The sequence below is a fragment of the Psammomys obesus genome, unplaced genomic scaffold (assembly GCF_907164565.1).
Source record: "Psammomys obesus unplaced genomic scaffold, mPsaObe1.curated_primary_1811, whole genome shotgun sequence".
Classification (NCBI taxonomy): Eukaryota; Metazoa; Chordata; class Mammalia; order Rodentia; family Muridae; genus Psammomys; species Psammomys obesus.
In genome coordinates, this window is record NW_026587032.1 from 1,951,466 (window position 1) to 1,964,021 (window position 12,556).

General features: G+C 50.7%; 1 protein-coding gene across 1 annotated transcript; it reads right to left on the reverse strand.

Annotated features, from left to right (window-relative positions):
• Positions 1–645: 645 nt before the first annotated feature.
• On the reverse strand, positions 646–3,932 carry Sowaha (sosondowah ankyrin repeat domain family member A). The gene has a single exon (XM_055602730.1). It carries the CDS (start codon positions 3,930–3,932, stop codon positions 2,280–2,282), a length of 1,653 nt encoding a protein of 550 aa, XP_055458705.1. The 3' UTR covers positions 646–2,279.
• Between the last annotated feature and the right edge of the window lie 8,624 nt (positions 3,933–12,556).

Sequence of the window (12,556 nt, forward strand, 5' to 3'; positions counted from 1 at the left end):
AGGGCCTGCAATTTTTTGTGCATGGCAGCTATGCCTGTGTGATTGATTCCTTTCCTTTGTAGAGAAATCCAAACCCTTTGAATATAATTATTGAAAGGGCCAGGGAAATATAAGGAAAAGGAAGACATTACAGAGATGAAACAGGAACAGGATGTAGCTAGTGGGTAACGTTTCTCCAGTATGGGAGATACCCTGGATTCAATCTCTAGCCCTGGGGGGGGGGGGGGGGGGAAGGGAGGCAGCTTGATGCTCTATCGGGTAAAAGCGTTTGCCAGGCAAGCCCGGCAACCTACATCCAATCCCGGATCTCACGGTGGAGAGAACTGACCCCCGAAAGTTGTCTTCCGACCCCAACATATGCCCTGGGGCACATGAAAATCCACATCCCCTCCTCCTCACACATCATCATCACAATAATAATAATTTAAAGATTTATTTTTATTTGTGCGTGGCTCTGTAGAGGTATGGAGTCCAGCATTACGGGAGGCTGTGAGATACCGGCTGGGAACCAAATTGGGGCCTGCTGCAAGAGCATCACATGCTTTTAACCACTGAGCCGTCTCTCCAGCCCCAATAATAATAACATTCCTTTAAATACGGAAAGGCAATTATAGCTAAGAGAAGTGCACCTCACACAAGCAAAAGTAAAAACAGGAACTGTTTATTTCATGGCTCACACCGTTCCATGAAGGACAGCTGGGCTGCCTTTAATGATTTCAAAGGTCTCACTGACATACTGGGGAGGGAAGCCACCCTCCTCCATGTCGCAAGAACCATTCAGTGCGACTGATGACATGCAAACATAATTTTCAAAAACAGTAATACAATGATATGATACAAAAAGTTGATACAGCAAATAGATTTCACATCTTCAAAAAAAAAATAATAATAATGAGGAAAGGGCACTTTTACAATTCTGCTGTGCCCAACCGGAAATCTTGGCCACACCCACATTCACCATTCTGCTCCATTCACCAGAAGGAGGTTAAACTAATCCTTCTGGATCAATGGAATAAGGCTCTGCATCTGATATTTCAAATGATTTTTTTAAAAATAAACATCACACACTTATTTGTTCAGAATCTTCATATAAAAGAGTAATAATCATTTCAATACTATTAATCAGATTTTTTGGGGAGAGGTTATAATAACTTTTCTTTGAATAGTCACCCATTGCACTGAAAACCACAGATTCAGAATTCACAGTTAAATCACAATTAAAAAAAATTAAAATTTCATGCCAAATCAAAACAGCCACCAGTTAATGCTGAACACATTTACATTTCAAAGTAGTTTAAAATTATTTACCAAAATGTCTCTTTTTCTCTCTTAGTTTTAAATCACTGTTACTCTCAAGATGTACTTCATCTTGTTTGTTCATTTTTGCTTGTTTTGGTTTTTGGGGGGCTTGATGAGGGTTTGTTTGTTTTGTTTTGTCTTGAGACAGTCTCTCTGTGTAGGCCTGGCTCGCTCTGTAGACCAGACTGGCCTTGAACTCACAGAGATCAACCTACCTCTGCCTCTTAAATGCTAGGATTAAAGGCATGTGCCACAAGCCCATTCACACTCTTGTTTCTCAATATTTGACATTCACAGTATAATTAAAATTAGTTACATTCATTGGGGTCACAATGGTTATTCCATGTTCAAGATTCCAGAATCTGTACTGCCTACAATGAGGTAGATAGACTTATTGAGTGTTGTTGGCTAGGACTAATTTCCTTTAGACCATCTCTTTTTAAAAGATAGATTTCCAAAACATTTAGTAAAAGACTGAAAATGTCTTAGTACCTTGCCCCCCCCCAAAAAAAAAGGGAAAAAAAAACAGTATTTCAAAAGGTGTTATCAAAGTTGTTGTACCTCATTTTAATTTAAAAACAGAATAAAAGCATCGAATTACAAAGCCGCTACAGATCTTAAAGTGGCCATCTTTGAACACCGAGAGATTTGCTCTACTTTTGATTTAGGAAAGTGTCCACATTTGTCCACGCAGAGGCCCTCTGGTAAACACGTCCAGGGGCCAGACCAGCTGCTGCCCCTTCACGCTTTGACTCCTCCCAAGTTCAGGCCTGACTGCTTGGCCCTTCTCCAGGGGAACAAGAATCCCATCTCTGTAGGCACATCAAGTTTCAGACAGAAAACCTGCCGCACCCACGCGGTACAGCAGGCTGCAATGGATAAAGTTGGAAGTGAGCCGGGCCACCGGTGTTGGGCCTGTCTTGGACAGTGTGGCCCAGGGCCTGGTAGGTCAACCAAGGCATTGGTAGCTCCCAGGCCATTCAGGTTGGAGGGGGCAGACTGGGCATCAACCCAGCTAAAGGCCCCGGAGTGGGTCGACGAGAGATTTCGGTGAAGGACGGCAGGCCACCACGGATCTTGGTCTTTTTCCGGGGAGCCATGGGTGAAGCGCCCAAGAACTTGCTGAAGGAGCTTGACTTCTTCAAGCCACGGGCCAGGTCCTGGAGCATCAAGTCGTCGGACAGGACCCCCAGAAACGCGCTGGTGGTGGAGCTCAGGATGGTGGCGGCCACCTGCACGGGGTGCCGAGACACAAGGCTCCCACTGCCACCGCCGGCCGCGTCAGGCTCGGTGCCGGACCTCAGGCCAGGGTCACCAAGTAGACGCCGCAGCGCGTAGGAGGAGCCGGGCCGCAGGTACTGGTAGGCTCGGCGGCCGCTGTGGTCGCGGACGTGCACCTGGGCGCCCAGGCGCACCACGAGCAGCACGGCGGCGTCCTCGTGGCCGTGCAGGGCCGCCAGGTGCAGCGGCGTGTAGCCGCCGTGCGAGCGCGCGTTCACGTCCACGGGCGCGCCCCCACGCCGCGCCACCTCCACCAGCTGGAGGGCCATCTCCCGGTCGCCGCTCTTGGCGGCCCAGTGCAGGGCGGTGAAGCCGGACATGAAGTCGCGCTTGGCAGCCAGGCCGCGGTCCCGCAGGAGCAGCCCGTGCAGCTGGTGGCTCCAGCGGCCGCTGGCCGTGCGCACCAGCCACTCGTGCTCCGTGGGCTCCAGGGGCACCGCGGGGGGCGGCGGCGGCGGCGGCGGCGCGGGGGGCGCCTCCTCCAGGTCCGGGCTCAGCAGGCGCGGCCCGGCTCGGGACAGGCGCCTGAGGTGCGGCGAACGGCCGGGCCCCAGGGGCAGGCTCAGACCGGACTCCTCCACCGAGAGCCGCCGCAGAAGCATCGGGGAGCCCCGGGGGCTCGGCTCCTCCGAGCGCTGCCGGCGCAGGCCCTGCTCCTCGGCGCGGAGGCGCAGCGCGGCGGGGCCGGGGGCGACGCAGCGCAGCGGCAGCATGCAGGGCTTCTGCGGCGGCGCCGGGGCCGGGGCAGGGGTGGGCTCCGGGCCTGGCAGCTCGGGGCTCGGCGAGGCCAGCCCCGACGGCACCCCGGCCGGGGCGGCCACCTGGGAGGCTCCCTCCGAGGACCCGGGTGGCTCCGGCTCCTCGGGGGCCCCCGGCTGTGGCGCTGAGCCCGACGGAGCCTCCGGCGGGGTGACCGGTGGGGGCGGGCTCTCAGCGCCGTGCCGTAGCTCGGACGGTGCGGACGGGTCCTCCGGCGGTGCCCCGGCCGGCGGTGGGGAGCGGGGAGCTCCGGGGGCGCCGCTGTCCTCCGCTGGGACCGGCGAGGGGGGCCCCCCAGGGGGCGCCGGCTGGGGGGGCTCGGGTCCCTCCGGCGGCCGCGGCTTCTTCCTCAGCACCACGAACTTGACCCCGTCGAGCTCCTTGACCACGGCCACGTTGTTGACGAACCGCTTGAAGCGGTCCCTGCGGGCCGCGCGGCCGCGCGGGTCCCCGGCGTCCAGCAGCGGCTTGAAGCGGCTCAGCAGCTCCGAGTTGCGCACCTGCCCGCCGTGCTCCCGCAGGAAGCCCAGCACCGCCGCCTGGCTCACCCCGGCCGCGGCGGCGGCGGCGGCGGCCGCGGCGGCCAGCGCCATGCTGGGCCCCCCCTGGTCGCCCCCCGCCTCCGAGCTCACCTGGGCCTCGGCTCCCCGCAGCTGGACTGCAGTCACGCCCTCGCCGCGCCGCTGGCGAGTCTCCGGGCGAAGGGCGCCTGGGGCTCCCGCCCTCCGCCCGCGCCCCGCCGGGCTCCCACACTCGGGGCCAGGTTGCTGCCGAGAGGGCCTGTCCAATGGGCGCCAGGCTCCATGCCCCTGCGCGGGTGCTCGGCTTACAGGTGACGGCTGCCGCTGGAGGTGCGCAGGGGATGGGGGAGCGGAGCCTCTCTGCTCGGCTCCCACCCCAGACCGGAATTAAAGGCGCAGCGCCGATCTTCAGCCCCGCACCCGGTTGCTAGGTGGGTGTGTTCCCTGGGGATGTTCCCGTGGATGGGCGAGGCGAGGATATTTATCACCTTCAGCAGTTATTTGCCACAAGATATAAGCAATGTTTTTACATAGCTGTGCCCCTGCAATACATCTATTGCATCAACACCTCGCCAATTTCTGATGCTTTTCATACAGGGGGGGAAAAAACGGATTCACAAAATTCACAGCAAGAGCAGTTCACTGTGTGGCGTTGGGTGCATGGGACCAGAGGCTTGCATGAGGTTTAGAAAGCAGTTTTCTCAAGATGAAATATTTTTTTTCAAATGTGGAGCTTTGCAATTTTTATTTTTCCTTATTATTCAGTGTGTGTGTGTGTGTGTGTGTGTGTGTGTGTGTGTGTGTGTGTGTGTTTGTGTGTGTGTTAGGTCAGAGGACAACTTGGGCTGTCAGTTCTGGCTTTTCATCATCATACAGGCCCTGGAGCTCAAATTCAGGTCCTCTGGTTTGGCGGCAGCCCCCTTTATACTCACCGAGCCATTCTAGACATACCCCCTCTGCTTTGTCTATATGTGGTTCAAATTTGTCTGGAACTTGTGATGCCATTGTCTCTGTTCGGAGTGCTGGGGTTATAGGTGTGTGCCATCTTGCCTACCCCAAATAACCCATTTAACATAGGATTTCAGGAATAAACCCGCAGGAATACACCAAGATGGGGAGAAAATGTCACCAGAAATGACTATTAACATTTTGAAATATTTTCTTCCACTATGTATACATATGTCTGCTATACTTTAAAATTAAAATAGGAACAGGAATTGGGGTGATAGATATGGAACCCAGGGTCCCCCACATGCCAGGCCACACCACTACTCTCTCAGCTCATGCCGTTTTTTTTAAAAACTTCGGTTATTTCACAAATATTTATTGAGGGCATAGCTTGTGCCAGGACCTTTCAGGCTGTGACACATGTTGACAGAGATAAACGCTCTGACCTAGCAGAGTTCATTTATCTGGAGGAAACAGAAGTTTATGTGAGTTATAGCATACACCACAAATACCATAGAAAATAGAGCATGGTGAAACTCAACAGGGACCGGTTGGGAGTTCGAACTGGCAGTGGTCAGGACAGGACCCATCGTGAGGGTGACGGTGAGCCAAGAGCTCCCGGGTAGGTAGGTATGCAGGAAGAGCTTTTCCAGGAGAGGAAGCCTGTAAGGTTCTTGTTTCATTTTTGTTGTTTGTTGTTTTCGACTTTCACTTATGGGTGCGTTTGTGGTGGCACAGACATGCCGTGGTGCAGGACATTATCCAGGAGCACTTTCCTTTCACCTTGTGGATGCGGAGAGGATGGAACTCAGCCCCCCCTCCCCCAATCCTGCCGTGGTGGGTCGTTTGCTTTCCCTCCTATGACCCAGGATGACTTCAAACTCCTGCAGAAAAGCCAGGGGTAGTAGGACACACCTTGAATCTTAGCACTGGGGAGGCAGAGGCAGGTGGATCTCTGTGAGTTCAAGGCCAGAAGAGCTACATAGTAAGACCCTGTCTCAAAACAAAAACAAACAAACAAAAACAAGGCAGGCAGTGATAGTTTAGGACTTTAATCCCAGCACTTAGGAGGCAGAGGAAGGCGTGTCTCTGTGAGGCCAGCATGGTCTACAAAGTGAGTCCTGGACAACCAGGACTGCAAGAGAAACTCTGTCTTGAAAAACCAAAACAAACAAAAAACAATAACAGTAAATAATAATAATGAGCTAGGCTTAAGGCTTCAAGGTATATGGCTTAGCTATGGCCTAGTTCCTCTGGGAGACATTTTCTGGGATGTTCGCCAGTAAGGTTTTGCTTACAGTGGAGACATCCTGTCTTCCTGCAATTGACCCCAATTCTATTGGACCCCCTGTAATCCTGTCAGGTGCCCCTGAGGGTACCCCTGTGATCTCACTTAGGTTTCTGACCAACCCTTTAAAGGCAATAACTTCAAAAGCCACCAAAATGGTATATCTGACCGTTGCAAAGACAAGTAAATGCTAATTTTTATTTTTATTTTTTTTGAGAGCCCTATCTGAGTTCCTGTTCTGTTTTGTTTTGTTGTTTCAACCTGACACAAGCCAGGGGCACCTGGCTGAAAAGAGGGAACTTGCAGTTGAGAGAACGCCTCCATCAGATTGAGCAATAGACTGTAGGCAGCTCTGTGGGGAGGGGGGCATTTTCCTGGTTGATGGCTGAGGTGGGAGGGCTCAGCCTATGGTGGGTAGTATGACCCCTGGGCAGGTGGCCCTGATTTGTATAAGAAACAGACCGAGCAAGTTATGGGGAGCAAGCAGCATTCCTCCCTAGCACTGCTTCATTCATGCCTCCTAGTTCCTATCTTGAGTTCCTGCCCCGACTTCCCTCGGGGATGGGACTATACCCTGGGATATTTCAGCCAAACAAATCTTTTCCTCCCCAAATCATGATTTTTTCATCACAGCAATAAGAAGCAGACTCAGAGAGGCCCACACCCGTGCTCTTGCCCGGGCCTTACTTTCTCTCTGAATACAACACTCTTCCAAACTCCCCGTTTGGAATCTATGCGAAAACATCTTTACTAAGCCCCTTACTCTGCCTCATTGTAGCTCATCCTGAAATTCTCTTCTGAACTGAAGCCAAAGGTCTGGTTTTCCTGAGTTGAGGTCGCTGAAAGATTACGGGAACTCTCAGCCTGGGGAGCAGTGGGGCTCTGCTGCTGCTAATAGTGAAATCGCTGGCATTTCCGACTCAACATTGCCTTTTCTTCTTACTCTATTTTTTTCTTTAATGTCTATGAGGTTGTTACCTTCATGTCTGTGCATCGCTGGCGGCATGCCTGGTTTCTACAAAGGCCAGAAGAGGGCATTGGATCCTCCGGAACTGGAGTTACAGATGGTTGAGAGTCACCATGTGGGAATTAGAAATTGAACCTGGGTCCTTTGCAAGAGCAGCCAGTTAACCCCTGAGCCATCTCTCCAGCCCCATATTCCTTTCTCTTAAAATCTACCCTGAGTTACACCCTAAAAAAACCTGTCTCACCTTCCCCAGGTTTATGGCACTCTGCTTTTGTCCACACTTGACTCCAGAGGCATCCACTGACTGTCTTTGGGTGTGAGCTGTGAGCCGGAGTCCCTGTGAAGATGTGGCCTGCCATTGGGGAGCACACCACTCAGAGTCTCAGAGAAAAGCTGCCGAGCCATTTTGCTACCTAGCCCAGAAAACGGACCCTCTGGGTGCTTGTGGGAAGGGTGGGTCAGGGGCAGCAGATGGGAAGCTGGCAGGTCCCCATGGACAGATGACATCTTGGGGGGAGGGCGGAAGACTGAGTTCAGGGCGAGAGGTGCCTGTTTGCAGTGGAGGGTGTGTCTGTCCCACGGCTCCCAGAAAAGATAACTCCGGGTTAGCACGCCTGCTGTGGGTGCGAGGCCTTGGGTGCTAGTTTGGACTTTACCCTGCCTGTGGTAGAATTCTGCAGAGAGCTTGCTTTATTTTGCTGGGCTGGAGAGCTGGCTCAGTGGTTAAGAGTGCATGCTGCTCTGGCAGAGGACCCGAGTCTGGTGTCCAGCACTTACGTAGAGCAACTCCCGTTCCAGGGGAGCTGGTGCCTCTGACCTCCACAGGTACTTGCATACACTTGCTGGAATCCACACACATATGCATGTAATTAAAAGTTAAAATAAGGAGCTGGAGGAATAGCTCAGTGTTTAGGAGCACAGCTTGCTCTTGGGGAGGTTTCCAGCACTCACCTGAGAGCTCACAAGTATCTATAACTCCAGCTCCAAGTGATCTGACCCTCTGCTGACCTCCAGGACCATCAGGCACACATATGGTGCATATACATGCATACAGGCAAAACACTCATACTCCAACATAAAATAAATTGGTTTTTCTAGTCAGGGTTTCTCTGGATAGCCCTGGCTGTCCTGGAACTCCCTATGTAGACCAGGCTGGCCCTGAACTCACACCTGCCTCTGCCTCCTGAGTGCTGAGATTAAAGGTGTGCTCTACAATGCCATGCTAAAAGAAATTTTGAATAGAAGTATTTTTTTAAAAAATAAAATATTTATACTTTATTGTTCGGTTTTTTTTTAATTGAATTTATTCTCCTTTTCTCTCTTACCCTTCTCTCTCCTTCTCTCTCTCTCTCTCTCTCTCTCTCTGTGTGTGTGTGTGTGTGTGTAAAAGCCACGGTGTGTGAGTAGAGGTCAGAGGACAATCCTAAGTAGTCAGTTCTTTTCTTTCACCTCTCACAGGGATGGAACTCAGGATGTCAGGCTTGGCAGCAAGAGCTTTTAGTTCTTGCCCTATCTTGCCAGCCCTGTTTGTTTGCTTGTTTGTTGAGGCAGGGTCTCACTCTAGCCAAAGGTGACCTAGAATTTACTCTGTAGCCCAGGCTGGCCTTGAACTCATGGTGATCCTCAGTTTCGGTGTCAGGTATGAGTCACTTCACCCAGTTTGTTTAATCATTTTCTGATCACAAAATCAAGATTTATTCCTTCTGGATATCACGTGGGGTTTATTTACTTATGTTTTTTTGAGGGGGGGGCTCTGTCTCATATAATGCAGCTCAGCCTTCAACTTGTTAACCAATGATGACAGCTAGGACTACTTAGAGAGACACTGGCCTCTCCCTCAAAAAATAACCAATGATGACTCTGATCTTCCTGCCTCAATCCCCCAGTTAAGATTATTCACGACAGGCTTCTATTTATGTACTTATTCATTCATTCATTCATTCACTCACTTATTTATTCATTTTTGGTGATGCTAAGGGCTTAAACTCAAGCCTTTGCATGCTCAAAGCTCATATTCTTCACCTGAGCCACATCCCAGTTGGAAATCCTATGCAGATGGGACCAAACCACACATTGTTTTTGTTTTATTTATTTATTTGTTTATTTTGAGACAGGGTCTTTCTACATAGCCCTGACTGCCCTGGAACTCACTACAGAGACCAGGCTGGCCTCACAGTCAGTGATCCACCTGCCTCTGCCTCTGTTTCTAAAGTGCTGGGATTAAAGGCGCATGCTACCATGCCTAATCATCTTTAGTTTTAAAGATGTATTTATTTTTATTTCATATGCACGAGTATTTTGCCTACATGTATGTATGTGTACCACATGTGTGCAGTGCCAGCGGTGGCCAGAAGGGGGCATCAGATCTCCTGGAACTGGAGTTACAGGTGCATGAGTCACCCTGTGGGTGCTAGGAATTGAACCTGGGTCCTCAGTCTTGGCTGCAAGCCCCTTTCCCTGCTGAGCCATCTCACTAGCCCCACATACCATTTCCTAACCCCCTCTACCGTAGCCTGGTGTGATCAGTGCTGGACTACAGGACAGATAAGTTGGTGTATGATAGCAGGTCCCTGTGAGAGGTGGTAAAGGCAGTGGGATGGGAGCCAAGAGTATGTCAGAAGCAAAACATGGATTACATTCTTTTTTTTTCATTTTTAAAATCAATCCTGTTATTGTTTGTTTGTTTGTTTGTTACTGAAGCTGCTCTGAATAGTTTTCTTGGTCACCCTCGCCACACCAAAGTAAATTGTTGGGGTCATTAGAAAATCTTTCTCATGATCTCCTAGGTAGGAAAGCCTCGACCAGCTTGGGTATTAAGCTGGCAGTGCAGTTCACTAGGTAGAGAGTGTCTAGCATGCACAGGCCCTGGGTTCCACCCTGGCATCACACAAACCAGGCCTAGTGGTACCTGTCTCCCCAGCACTGGAAGGTGGGGGCAAGAAAAGTCAGAAGTTCAAGGTCATCCTAGGCTATGTCGCTAGTTCAAACCCAGCCTATACTGCTTGAAACCCTGTTTTAAAAATAGCAATGACTTCCTCAAAGGCTGGAGGGGAGCAGAAAAGGCCAGTGCTGAAGCCCATCACCATTGATGTGTTTTGAACTCATTTTGACAGTGTCCCACCAAGAAGAGACAGGGGATTAAATACTGATTGAACAGGAATTGCTGCTACAGGCAAAGTGAATTGACAGTGCTCAGCGGATGCCAGGCTTTGAGCTACACAAAGAAGCTTGGCCAAGGTCACAGATCATAATCGGCCGAGCTTGACCTCAAACCCCAGACTGCCTGTGCAGGCTTACCAGGCAATGTTAGATCACCAGCTCTTCAGAACTGTACTTCTGAATGTTCAAGAAGTAAACCTATGGAAAACTCCTAAGAATTGGCTTCTGCCTAAGAATCGGCTTCTGCCTTCTCGGGCATCTGAATATAGTCAGCTTCAATATCTTAAATGATTTGTTTCTAATTTGAGTAACTATCAGGGTGAGGAGGGTCACGGCATCATGTTCCCCAGGCTGCTTTTTAATTTTGGTGGCCAGGCTGCCAAGGAGGCCATTGAATCAATTCGTCCAGTGACTCAGCAGTTTGCTCACAGGCATTAGGAAAATCCGATAGAAAATGTGCGTTTATGGCAAGAGTAAAATTCCACACTGCCTTGAGCATGGTGGAGGCAGCAGGAAAAGCCTTGCCTTTGACTCGGTGGTGTCGGCGTGGAGGCCGGCAGGCTGTAACGGCTGCCTGAGAGGAGATACTCTAAATGAGTGGTTCCCAACCTTGCTAATGCTGCAACCCTTTAATACAGTTCCCCAAGTGGCGGTGACCGCCCCCCCCCAACCATAAAATTATTTTCACTGCTACTTCATAACCGTAATTTTGCTGTTATAAATCTTTATCTGTTTTCCAATGGTCTTAGGAGACCCTGTGAAAGGGTTGTTGGACCCCCAAAGGGGCTTGACCCACAGGTAAGAACCACTGCTCTGAGGAATTGTTTAGGCCTCTCTCTTTGGCTATCAGATTAGTGATAAAAAGGGCTCCAAAGCATTAAAATGTCCCAGAATCCCGTGCTGGGGGAAGGGGAGGCTGAGGCCTGATGCCATCCATCTGATAAGGAACCTGGCCCCCAGGGTGAGCTTCTGACAACTTGTCAGACCACCTCGGGAGGAGACATATGGGAGCCAGACAATAATGGGCCGGTCAGTGATGAGAGGGAGCACCCCTCAGTTAGGGCTGTTTAATTATGTATGCATAGACTTCTTGCCTTCGGTTCCAAACTGCCAGTACCAGAAAGATGGACTTGGTGTGTGGGTGTCGGACACTGAAACTCTTTGTTCTCTTCCCATTGTGCGCACATGGAATAATACTGGACTAGTTCTTGTCTCTTTAACTGGTAAAGTAAGGATAGGTGGGTGACCCCTGTTTTGGGGGCTGCCAGGGCCTCGGCTTGTACCCTAAAAGCTCCAGCAGCAGGGGTAGAAAGCTCTTTGTTAGTTGTTAAGGCCAGTTACTTAGCCAAATAAAGGTAAAGTTTAAAAACTCAGGCTAAACAGGGTGCCGTAATGCCCGCCTTTAATCCCAGCATCTGGGAGGCAGAGGTAGGGGGATCTCTTGTGAGTTCGAGGCCAGCCTGGTATACATAGCCAGCCCCAGAAGAAAACAAAGCAGAATGAAAAAACCAACGACAGAAACAAACAACCTTTGGGTTGGAAAGATGGCTCAGGGGTTAGGAGTCCTTACTGCTCTTCCAGAGGACTGGAGTTCTGTTCCCAGCACCCACAAACAACTCCAGCTCCGAGGATCCGGCACCTTCCTCTAGCCTCTGAGGCCACGTGCATTCGTGTGTACCTACCCACACACATATACAACGTTAAAAAAAAAAAAAATCTAAGTTTGTTTGTAAACCCCTTCAGGGACTGGTAAGATAGATCAGTGGATAAAAGCACTTGGCCACCAAACCTAAGTACGATTCCCAGGACCCACACAGTGGAAGGACAGAGCTGATCCCTACAGTTGTGACCTCAACAGTCACACTGTTACACACACACACACATACACACACACTTACATACATGCGTGCAAAATAAATAAATAAATAAATGTAAGTTTAAAATTCTTCCCAACTCAAATACATTATATAACATTAGACTCTGTTAGGAGTTTCAGCCCACACTGGCCTCTGAATTCCATGCCTTTGCCCCGCTGGGCTGTCGTGGGCGCTTCATGTTTTGAGTGTGTGTGGTCTCTCACTGTGGGCCCCTCCTGCCCTCTTGTGCCTTACCAATGCATCGTCAGCAGGGGAGTCTCAAGCTAAAAGCGAGAGTTCTAGGGACTTGGGGTGAAGGGGTGGAGGGGGGGTGTTGCCCAGCAGTGGCTACAAAGGGACTTTGCCCAGAGAGCAAGCTGTTTTAGTCACGACTTCCTTCCGGAACAAATCATGTTTTTGTTCTTGCTTACTAGCCCAGGGGAAGCGAGAGGGCCTCTCTCTCCCTTCTTGGGCTTTG